We start from the raw sequence: 23,708 nt of genomic DNA, 5'->3' as shown, positions 1-23,708 counted from the left end.
GGAATAAGAACGCCACATCTAGAGACGATGGGAAGGGCATTCCACGCAGGACGAGCCTTTCCAAGCATGAAGCACTTCACGGGGTTCGGTTTGCCAGGGACCCGTGGAGAACACAAAGGAAATGACAGGACTTTGTTGAGAGTCTGAAGTTCAGATTGATGCGTTTGGCCGTTGTATAAGGCAGTCATGTCGTGGTGGTGTCGCAGGAGACTGGCTGCCGATGACTGATGCTGCAATCTTCGGTGCTGGGAACACTGGGCAGCGGCCAGGGAGGGACTCGCTGGCTTTGGGATTCCCAGGAGGAACGTGCGGCTGGACACGGAGGAGGAGGCGGCCCCTCTCTCCATACACACACCACGGCGCGACCCGTCTCCACCGCCTGCTCTCCCGTTCCCCTCAGACAGACGCCTGCGCGACGTTCCTAACCGGCTCATCGTTCCCGAAACTTCCAGAAGCCGAACTTCTCAGACGGCGACGTCTCGTCTCGCCCGGGTCCCTAGGCAGGCCGGGATATCGCGAGACTTGACGGGCCTCCTGCCGGAAGCGGAAGAGGTTCGGTTGCCTTGGAGAGCCCCGGGAGTGCCGGAGCCGTGAATGGTGGCAGGGTGAGTGTGATCTTGGCTGGCGGGGATCGGCTGCGGCCGGGCAGAACCGGAGCTTAGCAGATGAGAGCCTGAGGGGGCCGGGCTGCGGGGCCTTCCCTGGCGGGTCTGGAGGCCGCGGCGACCTCTCTGCCTGCCGCTGCTCCTCCCGACGCGGTCCTGGCCGGGCAGCCGGCCTTCTCGTGGTCTCTCTGTCTCAAGGTCTGCACCCCGCGACCCCGCAGGGGGACGCTGCTGGCTGTGGAGACCCGCAGGGGGTCGGCAGGTGTCTGCACCCTCCGACCCCGCAGGGGGACGCTGGTGGCTGTGGAGATCCGCAGCTGGGCCGGCAGGTGTCTGCACCCCCCGACCCGACCCCGCAGGGGGACGCTGGTGGCTGTGGAGACCCGCAGGGGGTCGGCAGGTGTCTGCACCCCCCGACCCCGCAGGGGGACGCTGGTGGCTCTGGAGACCCGCAGCTGGGCGGGCAGGTGTCTGCACCCAGCTACCCCACAGGCGGACATTGGTGACTGTGGAGACCCGCAGCTGGGCCGGCAGGTTTTTCGGGAGCTCTGCAAGTCTTGCCAGCACTTTGCATCGTGGAGTTTTTCCTCTTTTGAGGCTCTGGTGTTCCCAGCTCTCCCTCCCCCTGCACTCATCTTTCCCACGCCTTTGCAGGATTGGTTTGTATTTTTTTTTCTTTCTTCCCGCACAGATTGAAACCATCCAAACCTTCAACACAGCAGCTACTTCTAATATTTGGAGTAAGTTAATCTTTCAAAGTTCTGTTTACAGTTGCATTTCTGGAGTGATAAAAATTACATCTGTTTACTTGTGTTGGGGGGAGTTGTGGGCGATATGTATATATATTTTTTCACTGCCCAAGTGAATTAGCTGTGGGTGGTTTTTTTTTTTTTTTTAAGTGATTTCTCTGTTCCTGAGGGAAATGTAGGAACAATTTTTATGTGTTCCATTTATTTGAAACGTGTTTTATGTGTTTGAGAATTTGACACTTTGCTGATAATCCCAGATGCATGAGAAATCTGGTCTTTGACAAGGCATACTTTATACATTCATTTTTGAGAGACAGAATTACAGAAACAGAGATCTTCCATGGGCTGGTCCACACTCCTCAGGTGGCAGCAGTGGCCAGAGCTGATCTGAAGCCAGGAACCGGAAAGCTTCTTCCGGATCTTCCATGTGGGTGCAGGGTCCCAAGGCTTTGGGCCGTCCTCGACTGCTTTCCCGGGCTGTTCACTGTCCTTCAGCAATGGACTTGCTGCACGGAGTGAGTAATAACACGCATGTGGGCTACCGTGTTGGTGAGATAGCCGAAGTTTATTAGTGGCATCAGGCGTTTTTAGACTGAAGCTCACGTAGGATAAGGGAGAAGGTACGAGGAGCTTATGTAGTTCCCATAAGCCTTTCTACAGAACCCATCAACTGTTTCCACACCCTTGTTTGAAACTGTCTTTTGCTTTGTATATCCAATCAGCTGTCCTCACACAAATGATATCCAAATCAGTTGTCATCCTATGTTCACTGTCCTTCTATGAATCGCAGTGCCCTTCTACACCTGGCCACAAGCAGGGAGCTGGATGGGAAGTGGAACAGCTGGGACTCATATAGGTGTTGGTATGGCAGACAGCAACTTTACTCACTGCCACAGCGCTGGCCCCTCTATATTTCTTGCCCCACACTTCGTGTGAGCACTCTACAGTAAGCAGCACCGCTGAAGTTGCTCTGTCTGCCAGATTCAGCGCAGCTCTCACTGTGGGCAGCTCACTGTGCGCAGGCTCTCGGTTTGGGTGGCTTTGTTGTAACCAACATCAAACTCGGTATGCCCGCTCGTCTGCCCATCTTCCTTGGCACTGCCATCTTGTCAGTCATCTGACCACAAGCCTGCAAGTTACCATTTCACCTCCGGTCCTCTCGCATGTAGTCAGGGAATTCTTTTAAAGCTATTTGTCTAGTTCCTCCCTCAGTTTGGTCTATAGCATATTGCCTGTATTGTTGCAGTGACCTACCATGTAAACCAGCAGTCCTACCTGGTAGATTTGATCCTGAGACTTCCTAGCTTAAACCATCCATGGCTCCGCATTGCAGAATAGTCTGCAGTGAACTTGCGAGTTTTCAGAGCCATGGAGTGCTCTCTTCACCCTTGTTCCTGCTGTCCCCTGGCCTTCCCGTCACAGCACCTCCTCTGAGCTGTCACTTCTGTTTGCCTGGGGGAACTCTGGGGACAGCATCAATGATACATTGTTCATACTTCTGTTGGAAGCTCCTAGTTAGTACAATGTGTGGATTATGGCAGTCAAGGAATGTTACATGTAGAGTCTGAAGTCTACCTTCAACTTGAAAGTGCAGACAGGGCAATAAGCTGTGTCTGGTGTCAGAGTGCGCAAGTTGGATGCCTGGCTCCCCTGCTTCACCCCAGTCCCTGCTGACAGAAACACTGGGCGGCAGAGTGGGGCCCTGCACGCACATAGGAAACCTGTTGTGGGCATTTGGGGAGTAAGCCAGTACATGGACGATTTCTCATCTTGAAAAAAAAAAAAAACCCAGAAAAACAAAAAAAGCATTGTATCTCTCTTGCCTTTCAATAGAAGCAAAGTAAAAGCACAAAGATTTTTAGTACTGCTCTGCCTTAAATTGTTTTCTTCTTGGTTTTTCGCTGTTTGGTGAAATGATGTGATGTTTTACAAGTTTCTAATGGGAACATCTCAAAAACCGTAGAGAGCTTCAGCATGACTGACACCTCTGAAGCTGTCAAGCATTTTGAAGAGATGTTTGCCAGTCGATTCACAGAAGAGGACAAAGAGTACCAGGAGTACCTGAAGCGGCCCCCGGACACCCCTCCCATCGTGGAGGAGTGGCACAGCAGAGCAGGCGGAAACCAAAGAAACAGAGGCAATTGGTAGGTGCGCCTTCCGTGGGGCAAGTGAAGGACTTCTCTGTGGGGGACAGCCGTGCTGGACCGCAGAGGTGGCAGCCAGCGTTCTCAGGATGGCCTGGTGCCTGGCGTGCAGTCTGTGATCGAGACGTCACTTCCTTGAGTGCTGTTAGGTTAGCACCTTTGGTCATTGTCTCTCTTGCCATTCCGGGTGTATGTGTGTGTATGTGTATTGTTTTGAGTGGAACAAGATGTGTATAAGGTGTAGACACTTCATTCACACTGCCTTCATACACTTTAGGTGGCAGGTTGACTGAGCACCATACCCTCGGTTGGAATTTGTGGTTGTAGTCTCTCCAAGGTGCACACCCCGTGACACTGGAGGTGGCTCAGGCTTGGACTGGAGGAACTGGTGCTGTAATCGGCTGCAGTGTGTTACCTTCCCACTGACTGTGTAGGAGAAGGAGAAATCAAATGTGCTAGATGATATCTGTCATGTGATTTTTTTGTTTGTTTCATTGTAGGTTGCACGATAACAGACAGTTCCGAGGCAGAGATGGCAGGCGAGGGTGGCCAAGTGACAATCGAGCCAATCAGTGGCACAGGCGACCCTGGGGTAACAATTACCCTCCACAGAGACAGGAACCCCACTACCCCCCCCAGTATGGACACTATGCTTACAACCAGCAGGGGCCTCCTTATGGCTACTACTGAGGGATGGAAGCAGCTTCTAATAAAAACATGGCTTCCTAACACGACACAAGTGTGTGTGTCTTCTCTTGGTGGCAGCCACCCAGCCTGTGTGAGAGAGTGGAGACGTGGCGGTTGCTGGGGGTACAAGCTCCGCCTGCAAACACTGCAGCTTGCGTGTCCTGGCACCCTTGCGTCCGCTTAGCTTCCTGCTCGCATCATGTTTCCAGTTTGGTATGTTTTCCTTGTTTTGACCACCAGGAGTTCTTTCTTTCTTTGACACAGATACAAGCTTTAAAGTAGAAAATGCTTGCCTTTCCCTTGTCAAACACGGGCGTCTCCGCAGCCTTAGCTGTGCGGTGCTGCCGAGGCAGCTGCAGTTCAGCTCAAATGAGCACCCAGCCTTGCTCCCCTGTGACGCGTGGCGGGTGACACTGAAAGCTGAGAGATAAAACAAGGAGCGTGTTCCTTTCAACTTGTGTGTCAACTGTGGTAGTTGCTTACTGATAACTCTGATTACTGTAAAAGTGTGAGTCGGCGTCACGGCTACTTTGGTTTGTTTTTAGAAGGAAAAATAAAGCTACCCGAAGAAATCCGGTGTTTTCAGTGCGTGGATTTCAGGGGATCGGCCAGGGTAGCAGCAGGTCAGCGTTCATGCGTTCATGCGATCCAGAAGGCTCACTGCACTCAGGCTTTGCATGTTACACTGACTTCTGGGTGGGTGGGTTGACTTTACAATGTTACATTCACTTCCAAATGTGTACCTTTGCTATTTGTGAGTCTGTCTCATGCTCTCACTTCCTGTTTAGAAGTGCTTTTTAAAAACACAAGAAAAAGATGGAAGTGACTTCACTCCCAAGTTTTGGCAAATAGCCCATTTACTAATATGGTGACATGAGCTTTTTGGTCTATTATGCTGTTCATATCTGTTGAAAAGTATATATACATATATACATATATATTTGGTTTAAAAATAAGAGTGCAGATTCATTTTGGATGAGTCAAAGGAATGAATAACTTCTGGGGTGGGTGCTGTGGCAGAGTTGGGATACCGTGTCCCCAAGAGAACCCCTGGTCGAGTTTCAGGTGCTGCACTTCCAGCTCCCTTTCTGCTGCTTCCTGGAGGCAGCAGGGGAGGGTCCCAGCTGGGGCCCCCACCGTCCACATGAAGACCTGCAGGAAACCTCCTGGCTTCAGCCTGCCAGATCTGGCTGTTATGGTTTTCTCTTTGCCTTTCAAGTAGATGAAAAGAAGCAAACCTCAGGGATGGGGGGAGGGGCGGGGGCAGCACACAACAACTTTCTAGTGGCAGCTGCCTTCTCAACCCCTCCTTCTAGGCCTAAAAGTTGATTGTCTCTCTTTACCACTGACTCTTTCTGAAAGGCCATCCTTTTGGTAACCCTGTGATTGGAAAGGATAATATTTCAGTTGAGATGTAAAAATGCATTTTTTATGAGATGGCAGTGGCTTCTCTCTTGTATCAGTAAGTAACGAGGCAGTGCTGTGCTTAGTTAGCCGAGGGCCAGAGTGGCCTGACTGCCCCCCAGCAGCTTCTCTGAAGGCTGAGGAGTTACTGAAAACACCTGTCAGTGACAACGCATGCATACTGCCCCTTTGGGACAGAACTCTGCTGGCCTGCGTGACACTAATGGGATCCCCAACAACACCGAAATATTTTTTTAAGATTTATTTCTTATTGGAAAGCCAGATTTACAGAGAGGAGGGACAGAGAGGAAGATCTTTCATCTGCTGATTCACTCCCCAAATGACCGCAACAACCAGAGCTGAGCCAAACCAAAGCCAGGAGCCAGGAACTTCTGCTGTGTTTCCCACGCGGGTGCAGTTTTGGGGCATCCTCAACTGCTTTTCCAGACCATCGGCAGGGAGCTGGAAGGGAGTGGACCAGCTGGGATATGAAGCAGCGTGCAGATGGGATCCCAGGGAATTCAAGGCAAGGACTTTGCCACTAGGCCACTGCGCAAGGGCCTACTGACACCCGATACTGCTGATCTCATCTGCCTGAGTGTTGGCCTTGCTGGGGAAAAGGGAAGAACCCTACTCTTTTTTTTTTTTTTTTCCTTAAAGGATTTTTTTGAAGGAGAAAGTGGTAAGAGAGTTCCCATCCACGGGTTCATTCCCCAGATAGGACTGTGCAATGGAATGAAGAGTAAGGGTCTGTTCATTTTGAATTTCACATGCTAAAGTGAAAGGAAATGATTCCTTCTGAAGGTTTCAGAGGGCTCTAGTTTTGAACTCTAAGCAAAACATGACCCTTTTTTTGAGGGGAGGGAAGGATACTGTTTCTTCTTGAACTATCTTTTGAAAAATGTACCATCATGTTATTTTAGTCTTAATGACCAAACAATGGAGCAGGACTTTTCAGGATACAAAGGCCACCCAGAAGCATTTAGAAAGAATTCTTCCTGGCTTGCCGAGGAACTGCAAGACCGCAGGACCAGCGGTCACCTGCTGGATCCCCTCAGCAAGCACCGCCCTCCCCTGTCCCAGTTGTCCTAGGACCACCTTTCTCCTTGGGCTCTCCCACACTGATGAATATGTAAGTCGTTGTCACTTGATCGATGGCAAAGAATCCTGCAGGACTGTTCTAGGGCTTCTATCACTGTCCTCTTTCGTGAGCATATTTTAAGGATCACCGTGGAAAGGTGGAATTGCTGGGTCCAAGTGTTTGTACTGGGAAAAGCCATAGGTGCGTCTAATTGTCACTCACCTTGTGTTCACTGGTGGCCATTAGGGACGTACAGGGTAAGTGCTGTCTGGAATGGCCTAGGTGCTGTAACTCTGAGGAAGTGATTTTCAAGCAGATGGTGAGTGTAGCCTGGGGGGCAGCAAGGACAGAGAGAGCTGGTGAGAGAGCTTACAGGTAGCTATGTCGCTGAAATACAGCTCACTGCATGAAAAGCAGCAAGGACACATGGCTGTGAGCATCACACAGCTATCCAGGGAAGGCAGGAAACCGGACTCCCAGCTGGATGTGTGGAATGTGCGTGTCGGGGACTGGGACTGAATGGGCAGATTAAGCTAGGAACCGATAGTTGAGTTGCCTGAGCGAGTGCCATGCAGAGGGGCAAGAAAACACTGCACTTTGTTTTTGAAGATTTGTTTATTTGAAAGACAGAGTTAGAATCTTCCCCAAATAGGCTGAAGCCAGGAGCGGAGGCCGCCTTCCAGGCCATCCTCTGCTGCTTCCCCAGGCATGTTAGCAGGGAGCTGGATTGGGAGTACAGCAGCCCGCATTTGAACTGGTGCTCCAGTATGGGATGCTGGTGGAACAAGCAGAATCTTAGCCAGCTGTGCCCCAACACCTCCCCCTAGGAAAATTTTTAAGATGTAAAGAAAAAAGAAAAAAGAAAATTGTATTTAAGAACAAAGTGTGAGAGCCTGTGCTGTGGTATAATGGGTTAAAGCACCTTCTGTGATGCTAGGCTGAGGGGCTAACCCAGCTTGCATGTTGGCTCCTGTCCCCAGGGGCACCCAGAGCCCCGCGTATTAATTACCAGCTAGGCCTTTCTCTGTCTCTGTGGCCTCTCCTGAGACGGGATGGTGTGAGGATGAGCTCACAGTGTTTTTCCACTGCCGGAGCCTTGAACTCCCCTGGGGAAATCGCCAGCCTCTTTGTCTGCATTCATTCGGTAAATAAAGCTGCTTGCCATGATTGCCAAAGACCAGAGCTTGGTTGTTTGCGTATTTTTCTTAAGAAGTTTCCCTAACTGTGTGTTTTGTGTATAGACCAAATAGAAGACAGACAGTACAAAAATGAGGCCTCCGCACCCAGCCAGAAACAGCGGCTGCTGCGCATGTTCCGGTCCTTTCTGCCATGCTCACACAAACATAATTGCATTTCATGTGCATGTTTGTGCTTTTTGTAAAAACTAAAGTGGGGTTACATGTTTTGAAACATACCTTCTATATACACAATTCTTTATCCACTCAATAGAATACAATAAGTCATAACTCCAGGACAGTAGTTATAAAAAACTAATGATTTCAACTACATCAAAGAACTGAAAAGCTTGATATGCTTTTAATACCCTATGTTATTCTGTAATGGGTCAGGAGAGCAGAGAAATCTTCCACCTTAGAGTGTGTGAGGAAGGGGTTAAGTATAATCTATCAAGATTGTAACAGGTAACTTAGAGACAGCAGACTCGAATCTGCATTAGACATTAGCAAAAACTATAAAGACATACAGTAGGATCCAAGAATGATCCTGGAGAGCCTCTTAACAGGAGGTCATATGCACAGAGCAGGAGGGGACCCCAGAGTGGAACAGGAGGACAGGAGGAGGCTTGTATCCTAACCCCAGAGACTCCTGGTACATCACCAAGAAATATCAGTACCTCACCAAGGACCATATCCCAACCGCCAAGGAGATCACAGGGAACCTGGGTGCCCTCATAGGCTGAGAACTCTGAGGTCGACCATTCCCTATCGGATCTCCCACATGGGATGGAAGAAGCCCAGAACCCTCCTCACAGAGTCTAATGACATCAGAACAACAGCCAGGAGCCCTGAGCGGTCCTCAGAAACAGAAGAACAGTAAACTTCCATCGGGACTCGGGAGAGGAGCTTTCTCTGGTCGTTACTTAGTTCCAACTTTGGCTCCCACCCTCTCTTGCAATGCCCATCAGGGTCACGTCGGAGCCCCCAAAATTAGATCAGATAGACAGAGACCAATAAGGAAAACTTAGAACAGACAGGAAAAAGTCAGCTTGGACTACCATATACCTTACTAGGTAGCACACAAACATCAGTTATTCCTCACTAAGGTATTGAAGATTTCTCTGCATGCCCCTCCTAAAATTGTTCTGCTCCTCAATCATTAACATGTGGCTTATTAGAGTTATAAGCATGTTTGGAGTATCCTAAAAATCGCGAGGCTCAGTAAAAGTCACACTTGAATACTATAAACTGCTAAATATAAAAATGAAAATGGACATGAGACAGCTGAATAGTACCCTATAACCAGTTTAAGGTTTATAGCAGCCGGTTATGTATATACTAAAATTGAGATGTCAATGAAGTAGTTACAGGATGTTAAGAACTTGCATTTTCTAACATTGGTCACTCAATACCATGTTAATTACCTCATGATGTAAATTTCCATGTTTCTTCCTGTTGTTGAAGTTGTGTAGTGGCTTTTCATTGGAGGGGATGATATTCTGCCAGCTCTACTTTCAGACCAAGGATGGTCTCCCAATGAAACTGTTGAATTTATCTGGACAATAGGATGCTGGACTCTCTGCATGGTCCATGCCTGCCATGAAGGAATCATGACTAGTTATGAACTGTACTACTGTAATAATGTGGAGGAATTCAGTATGGCGGGGAGGGCTTGGGGGAATCCCAGAGCCTGTGAAACTGTTAAAAACAAACAAACAAACACACCTAATGATTTCGGGCCACGATGCTCAACAGGCTAATCCTCTGCCTGTTAGTATCAGGATCCTATATGGGTGCTGGTTTGTGTCTCTGTTGTTCTACTTCCCACCCAGCTCCCTGCTTATAGCAGCAGAGGAAGGCTCACTTCCTTGGATCCCTGCACCTACGTGGGAGACCCGGAAGATCCTGGCTGCTGGCTTTGGATGAGTAGACTGGCTCATCTCTGACTGTTGCAGACATTTCTGGAATGAACCAGTGGATGGAAGAACTTTCTCTCCTTCTCTGTCAGTCTGCCCTTCAAATAAAAATAAATGAATCTTCCCCCTTAAATTAACAATGCTGCATGGCCTTTGCATATACCTGTCTAGCTTCTGATACTTATAACAAAAAAAGCAAAAATATTTGGAAAGGCAAAGTGAGAGCAAGCACAACACTTTTATCCACTGGTTCACTTCAAAAATGCCCATAACAGCTGTGCCAGGTCAGGCCAAAGCTAGTGGCCAGGACTCCAACTGTCTCCCATGTGGGTGGCAGGAGTCAACTGCTGAAGTCACCTGCCACCTCCCAGACACTAGCAGGGAGCTGGATCAGAAGTGGAGCGGTCAGGACTGGGTGCACTGGCGCCTTGGTGTGGGACATGAGCTCTCAAGTAGTGGCTTACCCTACTGAGCTGCAGTGCCTGACCCTTTTCATGAGTCCTGCAGAGTTGTCTCAAAAGAGCTGGATCCCCCAGCACATCACAGCAACGCACACTGCCGACAGTAACATGACTGTGCATGCTAACGTGTGTCCTCCTCCTTCCTGATGACCCAGCCTTGCATCTGCATGGCCAAAAGCTTTTTGGTTGAGGTTCTGATGGAGGAGCTTGGGCAACTCCTCTGGCAGGATACAGTCCATGTAGGTGAGTGCAAGAACCATGATGGGTAGCAGGCCAGGGAAAGGTACCCACCGGCATACATTTGGCATAGGTTGGGGGCAGACCAGGCTCAACCAGTTAATATCACCTGCTGGCGAATCCAAGCACCAGAACAGAGTATGGGTTGGGCCAGGTATGGTTGCAACACATACCAGTGCACATTACAGCTGGGATTGGATGCCTGGTGGGCTGGGCTAGGCTATAACTCATCATTGTCAGCTGGAATTGGGGATGGACTGGTCTGGGCCAGGCTACAACACCCACTGGCAAATGCCAAGGTGAGGTGAGCTGTACCAGACTGGGTCACAGTGCCCAACCAGCACACGTGAGAACCAGGGAGGGAGAGAGGGGGCAAAGCCAGTAGGGGGAATGTGGAGGGTTCCCCTGCTGGACAGCCACTCCCACTGGAGAGCGTGAGCTGGGATGGGGGCAGACCAGACCAGGCAGGGCTACAATACCTGTGGGCCTCATATGAGCTAGATCAGGGAAAAGCCAAGCTGGGCTGATTGTTCCTACTGGTACAAGCATAAACTAGAATGGGTGAGGGTTGGTTGGACTTTGCCACAGCATCAGCTGGCAGATGCTGGCACTGGAGGCTCATTCTGTCAGGTTAGACTCCAGAACCACCTGGAGAGTGCATAATCCGGGAGTGGGAGTGGTCTAGGAGGGAAATAATGGGCACCTCCTTCTTGGGTTACCACTCCCACTGGAGAGCGTGAAAACCAGGATTGGGGCAGGGGTAGCTGGACAGAACAGCACCCTCCAGTATGTGTGTGGGCTGGATAGTAAAGTAGGTTGGGTTGAACTAGGTTTCAATGCCCATTGACATGTATGAGAGCTAAATGGGATGTGGGACAGACTGAACAAGCCTGTGGTACATACTGGCATGCATGGGGACCAGGGAAGGGGCAGGTCTGGTGGGAGTTATGGGGGGGGGGTGCCCCGAGCAGGCTGCAGCTCCCACTGGTTTGTGTGAGGACCAAGTATGAAGTGGGCAGGATCGAGCTGGACTGCAACACCCATCAGTTCGCATGGAAGACAGGGCTGGAAACACAACTGACCCAGCAATTGCAAACACCAGCATAAGCTGATTGGGGTGACGGACAGTGCCAGACTGTACACTGGCAAGCTCACACAAGAATAAGGTCTGGGATCACATCAGATGAAGTTTCTCTGGGGATCCCTCCAACTAAACTGCTGATCTCAGAACCCCAACCATGAAGAGACTATGTCAATCAGTGGATTCTGAATAGATTTCATCGTGATTGGAACGGTGGGATTGGCTGCAATTCAGAACTGCTGAACTATCAATACTGCATGAGCAGGACCCTCGGAGCATGCCCCACATTGGGGACCTGGGATGGGTGGGAGGCTGGGTGGGGCTTTTCCCTTTATCTCTTCCCTTACCCCAGATACAGAAAAAAAAAATATTAATGTGGAAACAATGGTCTTACCCACCTTCATGTAGCCTTTGACCCTCTGTGCCCTAATCAACTACGTAGATTACCAAAATAAGAGAATTAAAAAAAAAATTAAACCCATAGTTTCATTTTTGACGGACACAGTGACTGTACTTTTTACAGGGTATAGTGTGATGTTTCAGTATGTGTACAAAGTGTGGAATGATGAGATCAGGGGAAGCGGCGTATTTGTCACCTCACTTACCATCTTCTTTGGTTTGAATCATGTGAAATCCTGTCTACCAGCTGTTTCGAAATGTCCCATTAGTTGTCTCCTGTGCTATGGAACATGGGAAGCTATTCCTCCTCTCCAGAGGCACCCCTGCACTCAGCATCCTCTCCCCAGCCCCCTGTGCCCTCCCAGGCCTTGGTAGCTGCCACTGTGTTCACTGCTGCTGTGAAGTCAACATTTAGCCTACACACAGGACACAGATGCTCCTCTTAACATAATGTCCTCTGCTTGTCTGAGACTCACTGCAAGTGATGGCATTTCACTGTTCTGTGGGGAGCACTATTCCACCGCATACAGACGGGTACACCACATTGCCTGTCCAGTCAGCGGTCGATGCCCAGGGACACTGCGCTGTTGTGACTGGGGCTGCAGTGAACCCGTGAGTGCAGTCCCTCAGCAGCCTTGGGGGTGAGGGTTCAGTTCCCTGCCCAGACTGTGATCCTTGGGGATTGCGAAGCACTGTAAACCTTCTCATGGCACTAAGGACTAAGGAGGAGCCTCCACGGGCTTCCTGAGGCCCCGAAAAAAGGGAGTCCCTGGCCGCAAAGGATCACCATGTTGTCCCAGGAGAGGGGCTGGGGCTGCTGGCTGGGTCCCTACCTATAGCAGGGAGCCCCAGAAGGTCACACTGGCCAACAGTTCCCCAAACAACATTCCAGTGATGGCCATTTTTTTTTTTTCAAGAAAAAAGTCACAAGGGCCCAACTCAGAGATCCTGTGTGGACTCACAGCCTACACTTCAGACACTTCAGGCACTGCAGGCTGGCCTTCCCAGCAGCGCTGTATGTTTCCAAGGAATTAATGCCCTTTTCAAATTACTTGCGACTCTTACATGGGAGACCAGGGTACTGGCTCCTGGCCTCAGCTTGACTCATTTGCAAGTTTTTTTGGGGGGGTGGGGGCAGAAATCAGTGGATGCAGATTTCCCATCCCTTCCGTCATTCTGCCTTTGAATAAACCAATCTTAAAAAAAAAAAAAAAATTAAGTGTGCCTCTGCGTTGCCTTACAGCGCCACCTCTTGGGTGCAAGTTGAAAATTAGCTTCTCTTGTTTATAATGTCAGGTAACTGGGTTTTAAAATTTCTATTGTGCACCAGTTCAAAAACTACTGCAACAAATCTAGAAATCTGTGCTGGGATGCCGGCAGCCCACAGCTCAGATAAACTGCTTCTTTAGTGACTACAGGTGCCAGCTCTGTCTTCTCTCCCTCCATCCCAGGCTGGAATGGCCCTCAGCCAACCAGGAGCCAGAATCGCCACGTCCGCCTGCTTTCCTTCCCCAGGTTCTAGGCGGGCAGGCCAGGCAGACACAGCCACCAGGCTAGTCAGCTGTCCTCCCATCAGGCGGTCAGGGCCGGGGTGAGAGATGACAACACATGGGCAGCCCAGGCTGCATTCCTGGCATGGGGCACGTGTGGCAGCTGGAGTCCGTGTCCTTGGCTTGGGCCTCTCCATGTTCCTGAGGCAAGATCAGGGCCCCGCTGAAGACAGCCACGCTAACTGCACTGCAGCACATCAGGACTGGGTCTCAGCCAGTACCCTCGCAATGGGGGAGCGGGAATGGACTTGGGGGGCAGAGGCTGGGGAAGTGCGGTAGGACTGCTGAAGGCTGCCACGTTTCCAGGCAGAGAACCATGCTCTGAAATATTGTCCGCAGCCAGTTCCTTCCTTAACAAATAGTGTCACATGCCATTAAGTTTATTTGCTTGTTTTAAAACAGAATAAGGAAGAGAACATCCACACTAAATTCTGCTCACTTTAAATGAGGATCATTATTGTTGAAATCGCTAGTTCCCACCCAGTAACCGTTCCTGTCCTCATAGCTTCATCACCAGCCTAGCAGGGGCTTCCCCACGTCCAGCTCGCAGGTGTGTGGAGCCTGTGCTGTAGCCTGGCGTTCCCTGACCACGTGGCCAGCCCAGAGATGAAGGGGCAGGGGAGGCAGTTTTCAGAGGACACACCAGGCTGTCCTGAGTGGTGTTTCTGAGAACATGGGACCTTGGCCTCCACAAGGCGGGGGGACCCAGGGAGAAGCCAGCATTGCTCGAGTCGGGAGCAAGAAGGATGTGGGCCCTTCCCGGCATCACTGAGCTGCCACCTCAGCCACCGAGGGCACCCTGTCCCTGCATGTACACCCCATTACTGCCTCAACTGCCGAGCGAACCCTGTCCCTGGAGTGCAGTTACCCTCTTACTGCTTCAGCCACCGAGGGCACCCCGTCCCTGCATCTCACACCCCATTACTGCCTCAGCCCCTGTGGTACCCCAACCCTGGAGCCCACACACCCTCTTACTGCTTCAGCCACCGACTGTTCCTGTTCCTGGAGCCCACATGTTCCCTCTTATTGCCTCAGCCAGGTGGGCGTTTCTGGGACTTCCCGAGAAAGCATCCCAAGTGTGACCCACGAACAAACACAGGTACCATGGTTTTACAGCACACGGGGCCAGCGCGGGAAAGGTGGGGATGCACCTTATAATGAACCAGAAGTCAGCAGTGTGCCGGCTCCAAACACAAAGAACCGACCCGTGTGAAGGGACAGAAACGCTAATTACTCCACACCGATCCCCCACAGTGCACGCACCCCACAGGCACACTTCTGGTCCTGCTTCCCGTTGCTGTGCCTGGCGGCCAGCAGATGATAACTCCAGCACTGGAGCTCCTGCCACTTGGTGCGGGGCACGGAAGCAGTTCCTGGCTCGTGGGTTTGGTCTGGCCTTTGAGGAGTGAACCAGCATATGGCACATAATTCACTTTGCCTTTCACATAAATGTTTACAAATTTTCTTTAAAAATTATGGGGAGGGCCTGATGTGGTAGCCTAGTGGCTAAAGTCCTCACCTTGCATGCACCAGGATCCCATATGGGCACTGGTTCTAATCCTGGTACCCTCGCTTCCCATCCAGCTCCCTGCTTGTGGCCTGGGAAAGCAGTCAAGGACGGCCCAAAGCCTTGGGCCCCCGCACCTGCACGAGACACCTCGAAGGGGCTCCTGGCTTTGGATCAGCTCAGCTCCGGCCATTGCGGCCACTTAGGGAGTGAACCAGCGGATGGAAGATCTTTCTCTCTATAAATGTGACTAAGAAAAATAAATAAATCTTAAAAAATGAATAAATAAAAATAAAATTTATGGGGGAAAAAAAGTGGGTACATTCTTAGGTTTAGCCGATGTAAAACAGCACATCTGGGACAGTATGGCACAGTTGAAGACGGGGCAGCTGAGCATGGCCTAAGCCAAGCTGTGCCGTGAATGTGCGCCGTGGCCTTGAACACACCACCTAACTCTGGTCACCCTTGTTCCCAGCAGCAGGAGAGAGAGTCGTGCTAGGTGAGTGGCTTGCGAGCCTCTGAGCAGCGGCAGTGTTTATTACTGGCCCCTCTCACGAGGACATTGTTCTGAGGCACTTGCTAGACAAGGCGAGGACCACCAGCAGCTCTGGGGAAAAGCAAGGGCAGCCGGCCCCCCTTACCTAGCAGTTACTGCAGCGTGCGCCGACGGTGCCACTGTAGGCATGACAGCGGCGGAAGCTTTTCCAAATGCCAGAAACAGCTCCCAAGTCCTCCTGTTTCTTTTCTGGATCTTTGGAGGTTCCCAGGAAACCCAGGCTTACTGCGGAGGAAGGAGCTTCGGCGGCCTCTTGGAAATCATTAACGTGAAATGAGTCTTGGCTATTCTTACTTTTTTACAAGATGTTCAAAATCACTGTGAAAACACCTAAAAACAGATTTTGGGCCTGTAGGCAAACATTCTGAGGCACAAGGTGGGAGTTGAGCGTGGTGGGGCGGATGACCCGGGCAGGGAGCGGCCCCCGAGGCCAGATGCAGACAGCACTGCCAGCGTCCACCCGCGGTGATTGCTTCCAACCAGCCCAGGCAGGAGCTGTGCATGGGTGCCACCCGGCAGGCTGTGACCTTGAGGTGCTCGCTCACTCCTATGCAGGCGCAGCCCTGTGCACGTGGAAGGGGTCATCCTGGCAAGTGGATCTCCGTGCACGTGGAAGGGGTCCAGCAGCAACTCCTGAGCGTTTTTCTGTTGCTCTGTGGTGGAGGCCACGGGCTCTAAGTCCAGGCCGGTCAGGGATTCCAGGACCTGCCCTCCTCGTGCAGTGATCTGAAAGCTTCTGTGCTCTTCTGAGTCTCACTCACAAACCTGTTTCCTCCATGTTCTTCTGTGCACTTTTTGCCCATTTAACAGTCTGCTTCTCAGGATGCAATTTCACTGCTTGCTCTCATTGCTTTTCAGCTTCCTGTTTTAATTTCCCCAGGATCTCATCTGGAGTTGTAGAGGCCAAGAGCTTCACCACCTTCTCACGAGATTTACCGCCCTGGACCAGAAGGGAAGATACACTGAGAACCGTCATGTGCGAGGGCCCCAGCCCTTGGCTGTCCCTTGGGCAGCCATGGCCTCAGAGGGTTAAACACACAGGCTCCGCTCTCACAGGTGCCCTCTGGTCTAACCTGAGACTCTGAAATGCTACCTTGCTGCAAATTTTTACAACGTTCCAAGGCCTTACCTTTGCCAACTGCTGTAATAGTGAAAGCTAGCTATTAAAACTTGACGGGGGAGGAGTGGGGAGTGGCAGGCCTAGTGGCATGGTGAATTAAGCCACCGTCTGATACCCAGATCTCAGAGCACCACTGAGTTCTGCACTTGCCACCCAACTGCATGTTGATGCATTCTGGGAGACAGCCGCCCACGGTGCAGGTGCGGGAGCCCCTCCCCCACGTGGGAGACCCACAGGGCTTTCACAGGTGTGTAAGCATTTGTGAAATGAACAAGTGGACAGAAATGAAATGCACTCTTTCCATCTTCCTTGTTCTACCACTCCGCCTCTTCAATACATGAAAACTATACAAACTTTTGGGGACAGGTTATGGCGCAGTGGGCAATAAAAGTCACTGCCAGCCGGAGGCCCAGCTGCTCCGCTTCCAGTCCGGCTCCCTGCTCATGGCATAGGCAAAGCAGTGGAAGATGGCTCAAGTGCTTGGGCGCCTGCCACCCACACGGGAGACCTGGGAGAAGCTCCTGGCTCCTGGCCATCGTGGCCATCTGGGGAGTGAGTGAACCAGCAAATGGACGGTTGTTTTTGTCTCTTCTCTGTGACTCTTTCAAATTAGCAAATAAAAATAAAAAATTTTTGAAATGAATTAGATAATCCAGATTTACAAAATTCCAGTTGCAAGTAATTCTTCTAAATTAAAAAAAAAATTTTTTTTAACGCCAAAATAGATATCACGATTTTACAGACTTTGCAGTAAAATAATTTTAAATACAAACAAACTACTACTATCCTCCATTGGCACACATTTCTGGAAACAGCCCAGCGAGCTAGGCAGGACGTCTTCTCTTCCCGCCCTCAGCAGCAGGGCAGGGCCAGGCGGACGCCGGAGCCTGGAGCGCCACCCGGTCCCCCACAGGGCAGCATGGACCCAGCTCCTTCAGCCAGCACTCCTCGCCCCCAAGATATACACTGGTAAGAAGCTAGAATTGGAGCCGGAATCAGGAATGAAATCCAAGCACTCTGATACAGAATGTGTGTTTTTGGTTTTTTTTTAATATATTGATTTGAAGGGAGGAATTAGAAACAGAGATCTCCCATTCACCAGTTCACTGCTTCTGAAATGGCTGTAATGGCAGGGACTGGGCCAAACCCAAGCCAGGAGCTTGGAAATCCATCCAGGTCTCCCCTGTGGGTGGCAGGAGCCCAGGTAGTTCGGTCATCTTCTGATGCTTTCCTAGGTGTGTGAGGGGGGAGCTGGACCAAAAGTGCAGCAGGTGGGACTTGCACCAGTGCCCCATGGGATGCTGGCATGGCAGGTGGTGGCTTAACCCACTGTACCACAACTCAGGCACTGAATACAATCCTCCTAACTAGCATCTCTCTCTCTCTCTTTTAAGATTTTATTTTCACTTGAAAGGCAGAGTTACAGAGAGGACAGACAGATCTTGCATCTGCTGGCTCAGTCCCCAAGTGGCCACAAGTAACGGAGCTGGGCTGATCCCTTAAGTGGTTTGTTTTCAAACACATCCTTCAGAGAACATCTGAGCAGGGCTCTGTGTAGAGGAGTGGACTGTGCACAGGTCAAGATCAAGGACTGCACACTCAGAAACACGGGAGAGGCCCTGGCGCAGGTCGGGGTGTGCTGTTTCAGGGTCACTGACTGTGAATGCCAGCTGGGACTGTACACAGTGTGGCAGGTTATGCCGCCACAGGGGACAGCCATGGCCCACACAGGGGTGCCTGGTCCCAGGCCGGGCTCTCCCAGGACGGTGCGATGCCCTCAGTCCTTGGGCCTCTCTCCCTCCTCCCGGAGCCCTGGTTGGAGGGCCTCGCTCTGGGGCACCTGGGGAGAGAGCCGGCAGGAGGGAGGCCTGTCTCTGCCCTCCCTATCTCCATACAGGGAGGCGGCGAGCCATTGAGACCCACCTTGTCCAACACCACGTCACTCCTCCTGAGCTCCAGCACTCTGGACAGATACCGACAGAGCTCCGCGTTGGCCTCGCCCTCTGTCGGGGGCGCCGCAATAGCCATGTGCACGGCCTCGGCTGCCAGGTCTGGAACAAGAGGGGTGCACACTGTACCCACAGGGAGAGACATTGCCCTTCACCATGGCAGCAACTGTCCTGTCAACAGATTCTGCACAGGGCTGACACAGAGGTCTGCCATCGGTAAGTGCGTGAACAAAGCAAGGGATGATGAGCCACTCAGAATGCTGCACCATGGGGGGAGGGTTATGGGAGGGGTGGGGGGAATCCCAGTACCTATAAAACTGTATCACATAATACAATGTTATTAACAATAAAAAAAAAAAAAAGAAAGAAAAAAGAAAAGAAGAATGCTGCAGGGAATCAATCCGAAGGAGAAGTACTGATTATTCCTCCACTCCGCGGACCGCGAGCAGGGAGTTCCCAAACTTCAGGCCAAGGGGAACTTCACTGGCTCTGATGGGAGCAGCCCGAGGCCTCACCCCTGCTGCGTCACCAACCACAGAGATGACGGATGGGTGGACGGCAGCTCAACATCTGTGCAACAAAAGCTTACAGAGCACTGACCATGACCCGCTCTGAAGCACACATGCGAGGGCCCGACAAGCATTTAACCCTCATGAGTCTACAAAGGTGCCAAGACCATTATTATCATCTCCATTTTGCAAAGGAGGGCACTGGAGCCCTGTAGGGTCACTGGCGTGGGCATCTGGCACGGGAGGGCCTGGGTTCAAGTCCCAGCCCCTGCTTCTGCTCCCGCCAGTGCACACCCCAAGGAGGTGGCAGGTGAGGCTGGCTCCAGTACCTGGCTCGCTGCCACCCAAGCGGGAGTCCTTGATGAAGTGCCTGGGCTCTTGGGCTCGGTGCAGCCCAGCTCTGGCTGTGGAGGGCACTTTGGGGAGTGGGTCAGCAGATGGATCAACTCTCCCTGCCTCTCAAATAAATATTGTTTTAAAGATCTATATTTCTTTTTATTGCAAAGTCAGATATACAGAGGAGAGACAGAAAGAAATGTCCTCCATCCGATAATTCACTCCCCAAGTGACCACAACGGCCAGCGTTGAGTTGATCCAAAGCCAGGAGTCCAGAGCCTCTTCAGAGTCTCCCACACGGGTGCAGGGTCCCAAGGCTTTAGGTCGTCCTCGACTGCTTTCCCAGGTCACGAGCAGAACTGGATAGGAAGTGGAGCTGCCGGGATCAGAACCAGCACCCAAATGGATCCTTGGGTGTTCAAGGTTAGGACTTTAGCCGCCAGGCCACTGTGCTGGGCCCCACAAATAATTTAAAAAACTTTAAAAAAGTAACACGTCAGAAAATGATGTGATTCAAAAGCAAGGGCCAAGGGGAACTTCATAAAAATTCCATCTCTATAAACTTTCTTTCTAAATTACAGGTCTCTTTTAAATGTAGCTCCAATTCCTGTGGGCTCCTGGAGAATGAACCAAGTGACTGCTCCGTGGGGCTATGCCAGGCCAAAGCCAGGAGCCAGGAGCTTCTTCCAGGTCTCCCTTGTGGGCGCAGGGTCCCAAGGCTTTGGGCCGTCCTCGGCTGCTTTCCCAGGTCACTAGCAAGGAGCTGGTTGGGAAGTGGAGCTGCTGGGATTCGAACAGGCGCCTATATGGAATGCTGGGGTGAAGGTGGTGGCTTCAGCCCCACCATCTAGAATCCAGTCAACTCTGACTGCAGAGGTGGAACATCCTAACTCCTGGTGGGTTATGGCAGGAGGAACCTGCAGCAAGCCGCGGGGGGCGAGGAGGATGTGCGCGTCACCCCAGCCGCCCATCATCCCCGCGCCCAGGTAACCTGTCACGGCGTTCTGCTTGGCGCCGGGCTTGGCGTGGATGGCGATGGTGACACGACCCTGGGGATCCACGGCCACGGGGCCCGAGGGAGGAAGCGGCTTCTCCTGGTCCTTGCCCTGGCTTTTACCCTAGAACGAGAGCAATGGCACCTGCCTTCAAGCCGGGAACAGGGCCGGCGCCCTCCTCCCTCCCGCGGGCGCGCTGCTCTCGCGCCCCCGGCCCCTCTCTGGCCAACGCGGGCTGTTACTAGCCTTGCCCGTCGCTCCCGCCTTCTTGGGCATCTCGCCCCCGCGCTGCAGCCGCGCACTGGCCCGGACGCCACAGCGCGGCCGGAGCCGTGTCAGCCAGCAGCCGGGCCGCAGCATGCCCGCAAGAGCGGGCGCCAGGAAGCACCGCCGGCGCCGGAAGAGCCTTCTGCGCCTGCGCTCGGGGAGCCGTGCGCGTCCGCACCGGATGGAGCGCTCCCCCGTGTGGTCGGAGGGGTGCTCGGCACCGCTCGCGCGCATGCGTAATGGGGCTGTGGAAACTGCCGGGGGCGGGAGGGCAAGAAAGGTATTGTCACGTCTCAGGACTGCAGTGGCCAGCAGCAGGTGCCGAGGTCCACCACGCGGCACGGAGCCTCGGACAGCCGGGGCCTTTGGCGAGGGAGTGCGTGTCACCTTTTGATTCCCGCTAGTGCAGGGAGAACACTGAATGTAGGGAGCCCCGCAACCTCAGTGGGAGATGGTGACCTGAGCTGGAGCAACAGTGGGGACTTGGTTGCTTGAGAAGGGCTGGGTATGGCAATGAGCGCACAGAGCAGGGATTGGACTGAGCAAGTTCAGGTTTGGGGCTGCTTGCGCGATGTCCCAAGTAGTAAAGGAGTGACTGGACTATGTAAGAATACACGCTGCTGGTGGTGGGGGGTGCAGGCTGGAGCGTGCAGACTCCCCAGGCAGTGTCCTGGCAACCGAGGGAGGGTGCACCTTTGTGGGGTGGGTGGGGGTGACAGGTGCCACGTGGGAAGCGTCCACAGGACAGCCCCCCCGAAGTGACATCACCCTGAAGGACAGACAGCTATCTGCAGGTTGACAGGACAGGCCAAGAGAAGTGACACTCCTGTGAACGGATCACACATCGTCGTGTGTCCTCCCAGACCTCCCCCAGGTCCGAGATTGCAGCAGGGGCTGGAAACCCAGCCACAAGGCAGAGGTCCAGCAGTGCGCCTGGTTCCCACTCTGCTAAAACGTGTTAAGGTGTCTGCAGGCCTTCTTTGTGTTTTTATATTATTTCCATACATTAGTTAAATCTCAATGAACTGCAGCCTTTGTTCCTTCAACTTTTAGACAATAAATGACAAAAAAATGGATAAAAGGATAGTATATATTTATTTTTTTAAAAAAAATTCCAGGGGGTGTCCCAATGTCAGCCCACAGTCGTATCTGGCCATTGTGGAGCACGGCATGCCCAGGCGGGGCTCTCTGTGGCTCACGCATCTTCTGTGATGGTCGCTGCACAGCCCCTGCTGGGCTGTCCATACCTACCAGGACCTCGCAACCCGCAGGCCTTCCAGTTAGCGGGGTTCTTAGCACCAGGCTTGGCAGTTTTCAGGGACCCCTCTCGACTGTGACAACACACAGCGGGATCAGACTTCTGATCTCCTCAGCCCTGCCTACAAAGCCTCTGCGTTGATACTTGAAAGCACTGATTTTTAAATCATCTTCCATAACCATCTCATGCACCTGGAAGTCAAGGACGCTCAACTCTGTCAGTTATCTTACGCAGCAGCCTGCGGCACAGATGTTCAGACGTCTCTGCCAGGCCCACCTCCTGTGGGACACGGAGGCCGTGGCCATTACACGCTTTGGATCCAAGGACGGCTGCGTGGGTTGCTGCCGGGCGTCTCACGCGCAGCAGCACCACCACCACCCCAGATGGACAGACACAGGCCTGACCGTGCAGCATCCGGCCCTGGCCTGCACCTTTAGGTTCTTTGTTTAAATTAGAGTACTGTGAATTTCAACAAACTCCATTAATAGTTTTAAGCTATATTCTCTAACACACTTTAACACTAGTACCAGGTATCCATTCCTGTAAATGCATGGACCATTTTCTCCAGCATTTATTAGGTCTATTTTTTTTTTTTTTTAGCATTGCCACAAATGCTAGCTAGCCACCAGACATTTTCAAAACCCCAATATAAAGTCAGTTTTCTTGATTTTTTTGAAAGTTAGTAGAGCTGACAGGGGACTCTGCAGGTATACTGACCCATCTCATCTAACCCTTTCCAAAAGGTTAAGACAAAGACAGAAAGCCAACCAGCTGTAGCAAACAAGACTCAATTCCAGAACTACAGAATGACTGGGTCGGCTGGCCTGGGTGCACGGAGTGCAGTGGAAACAGCTCTGTAGATAATTAAATCCATGTTCCTGCCTCCAAAAGTGTAAGAAATTGGAAAATCTGCCTTTAAATCATGCAGAGATTGAAATGAACATTTTTCTATTTCCTTTGAGAAACTAAAAAAAAAAAAAATTTTTTTTTCAAACTTACAATTATAAATACTCAAACATTTTTTTTTTTTCGGTGGCCCGTTAATTTATGCCTTTGAGACTAGATGGTAGTAGTGGCAGCTAAGACATCGTGTAGTGCTAGGTTAGGTATAAAATATGATTTCCGGGATCTGTCCATCTTCGATGGAGGTGCCGTTGTTATTGCCGGGGGAGCTGAAGAAGAGGAAGACAGTCTTGCTGGCCGTGGCGCTCTCGTGGACCACCTTCTTCAGCCCCTTGGTGCCGTAGTGGGAATCCGGGCCCTACACGAGACAAGGTCCCTCAGAGGTACTCACGTTAACAGTCACCCTCCACCCACTGCGAGCAGATTAGGGCTCTCCATTTCATGAGGGCTCTCCTGTATAAAACTGTATGTGAAGCCCTTTAAGATTTATGTTTTATTTTTTACTGGAAAGTCAAATATACGGAGAGGAGAAGGGACAGAGAGAAAGATCTTCCACCTGCTGGTTCACTCCCCAAGTGGCCGGAGCTGAGCTGAAGCCAGAAGCCTCTTCCAGGCCTCCCATGTGGGTGCAGGATCCCAAGGCCTTGGGCCATCCTCGACTGCTTTCCCAGGCCACAAGCAGGGAGCTGGATGGGAAGTAGGGCTGCCCCAATTAGAACTGGCGCCCATATGGGATCCTGGTGCATGAAAGGTGAGGATTTTATTCACTAGGCTACCACTTTAGGCCCATGAAGCCCTTTAATGAAAAACGATATTTGT

At 51.7% G+C, this 23,708-nt stretch overlaps 3 protein-coding genes across 6 annotated transcripts in view; 1 reads left to right on the top strand and 2 right to left on the bottom strand.

Annotated features, from left to right (window-relative positions):
* The first annotated feature begins 535 nt into the window (after window positions 1-535).
* RAMAC (RNA guanine-7 methyltransferase activating subunit) lies at window positions 536-4,229 on the top strand. 4 transcript variants are annotated; one of them, XM_040969608.1, is made up of 4 exons: window positions 536-665; window positions 1,297-1,345; window positions 3,318-3,498; window positions 3,999-4,229. In XM_040969608.1, the coding sequence occupies exons 3-4, from the start codon at window positions 3,329-3,331 to the stop codon at window positions 4,186-4,188; spliced, it is 360 nt and encodes a 119-aa protein (XP_040825542.1). In that variant the 5' UTR covers window positions 536-665; window positions 1,297-1,345; window positions 3,318-3,328; the 3' UTR covers window positions 4,189-4,229. The 4 variants fall into 4 exon arrangements, with proteins under 4 accessions (XP_040825542.1, XP_040825545.1, XP_040825543.1 ...); XM_040969611.1 differs by having other exon boundaries at window positions 576-664; window positions 1,291-1,345; XM_040969609.1 differs by lacking the exon at window positions 536-665 and having other exon boundaries at window positions 1,297-1,349; window positions 3,322-3,498.
* Window positions 4,230-15,278: 11,049 nt separating this feature from the next.
* On the bottom strand, window positions 15,279-20,836 carry CUNH15orf40 (chromosome unknown C15orf40 homolog). Its single transcript, XM_040969616.1, has 4 exons — window positions 20,708-20,836; window positions 20,458-20,584; window positions 18,596-18,723; window positions 15,279-16,492 (listed from the first exon to the last, which is right to left on the bottom strand). Exons 1-4 carry the CDS (start codon window positions 20,819-20,821, stop codon window positions 16,397-16,399), a joined length of 465 nt encoding a protein of 154 aa, XP_040825550.1. The 5' UTR covers window positions 20,822-20,836; the 3' UTR covers window positions 15,279-16,396.
* A 968-nt stretch (window positions 20,837-21,804) lies between these two features.
* Window positions 21,805-23,708, bottom strand: part of BTBD1 (BTB domain containing 1) — a 30,610-nt gene continuing 28,706 nt past the window's right edge. Inside the window, exon 8 of the mRNA XM_040968494.1 lies at window positions 21,805-23,247. Within this exon, the coding sequence (XP_040824428.1) occupies window positions 23,089-23,247 (159 nt within the window). The 3' untranslated portion in view covers window positions 21,805-23,088. The remainder of the gene's footprint in view (window positions 23,248-23,708) is intronic.

Source organism: Ochotona curzoniae, unplaced genomic scaffold (genome assembly GCF_017591425.1).
Source record: "Ochotona curzoniae isolate NIBS_2020 unplaced genomic scaffold, NIBS_Ocur_1.0 scaffold_4701, whole genome shotgun sequence".
In the NCBI taxonomy this organism is placed as follows: Eukaryota; Metazoa; Chordata; class Mammalia; order Lagomorpha; family Ochotonidae; genus Ochotona; species Ochotona curzoniae.
This window is presented reverse-complemented; position numbering and strand designations above follow the sequence as displayed.

What these genes read in the sequence shown, in the direction of transcription:
- RAMAC (XM_040969608.1), top strand. Translation starts at nt 3,329, where the DNA reads ATGACTGACACCTCTGAAGCTGTCAAGCATTTTGAAGAGATGTTTGCC. An exon ending in CAAAGAAACAGAGGCAATTG is followed by an intron (nt 3,499 to 3,998) that starts GTAGGTGCGCCT and finishes GTTTCATTGTAG; the next exon opens with GTTGCACGATAACAGACAGT.
- CUNH15orf40 (XM_040969616.1), bottom strand. Translation starts at nt 20,821, where the DNA reads ATGCTGCGGCCCGGCTGCTGGCTGACACGGCTCCGGCCGCGCTGTGGC. An exon ending in AGGCGGGAGCGACGGGCAAG is followed by an intron (nt 20,585 to 20,707) that starts GCTAGTAACAGC and finishes CTCTCGTTCTAG; the next exon opens with GGTAAAAGCCAGGGCAAGGA. An exon ending in GTGACGTGGTGTTGGACAAG is followed by an intron (nt 16,493 to 18,595) that starts GTGGGTCTCAAT and finishes CTTCTGGTCCAG; the next exon opens with GGCGGTAAATCTCGTGAGAA.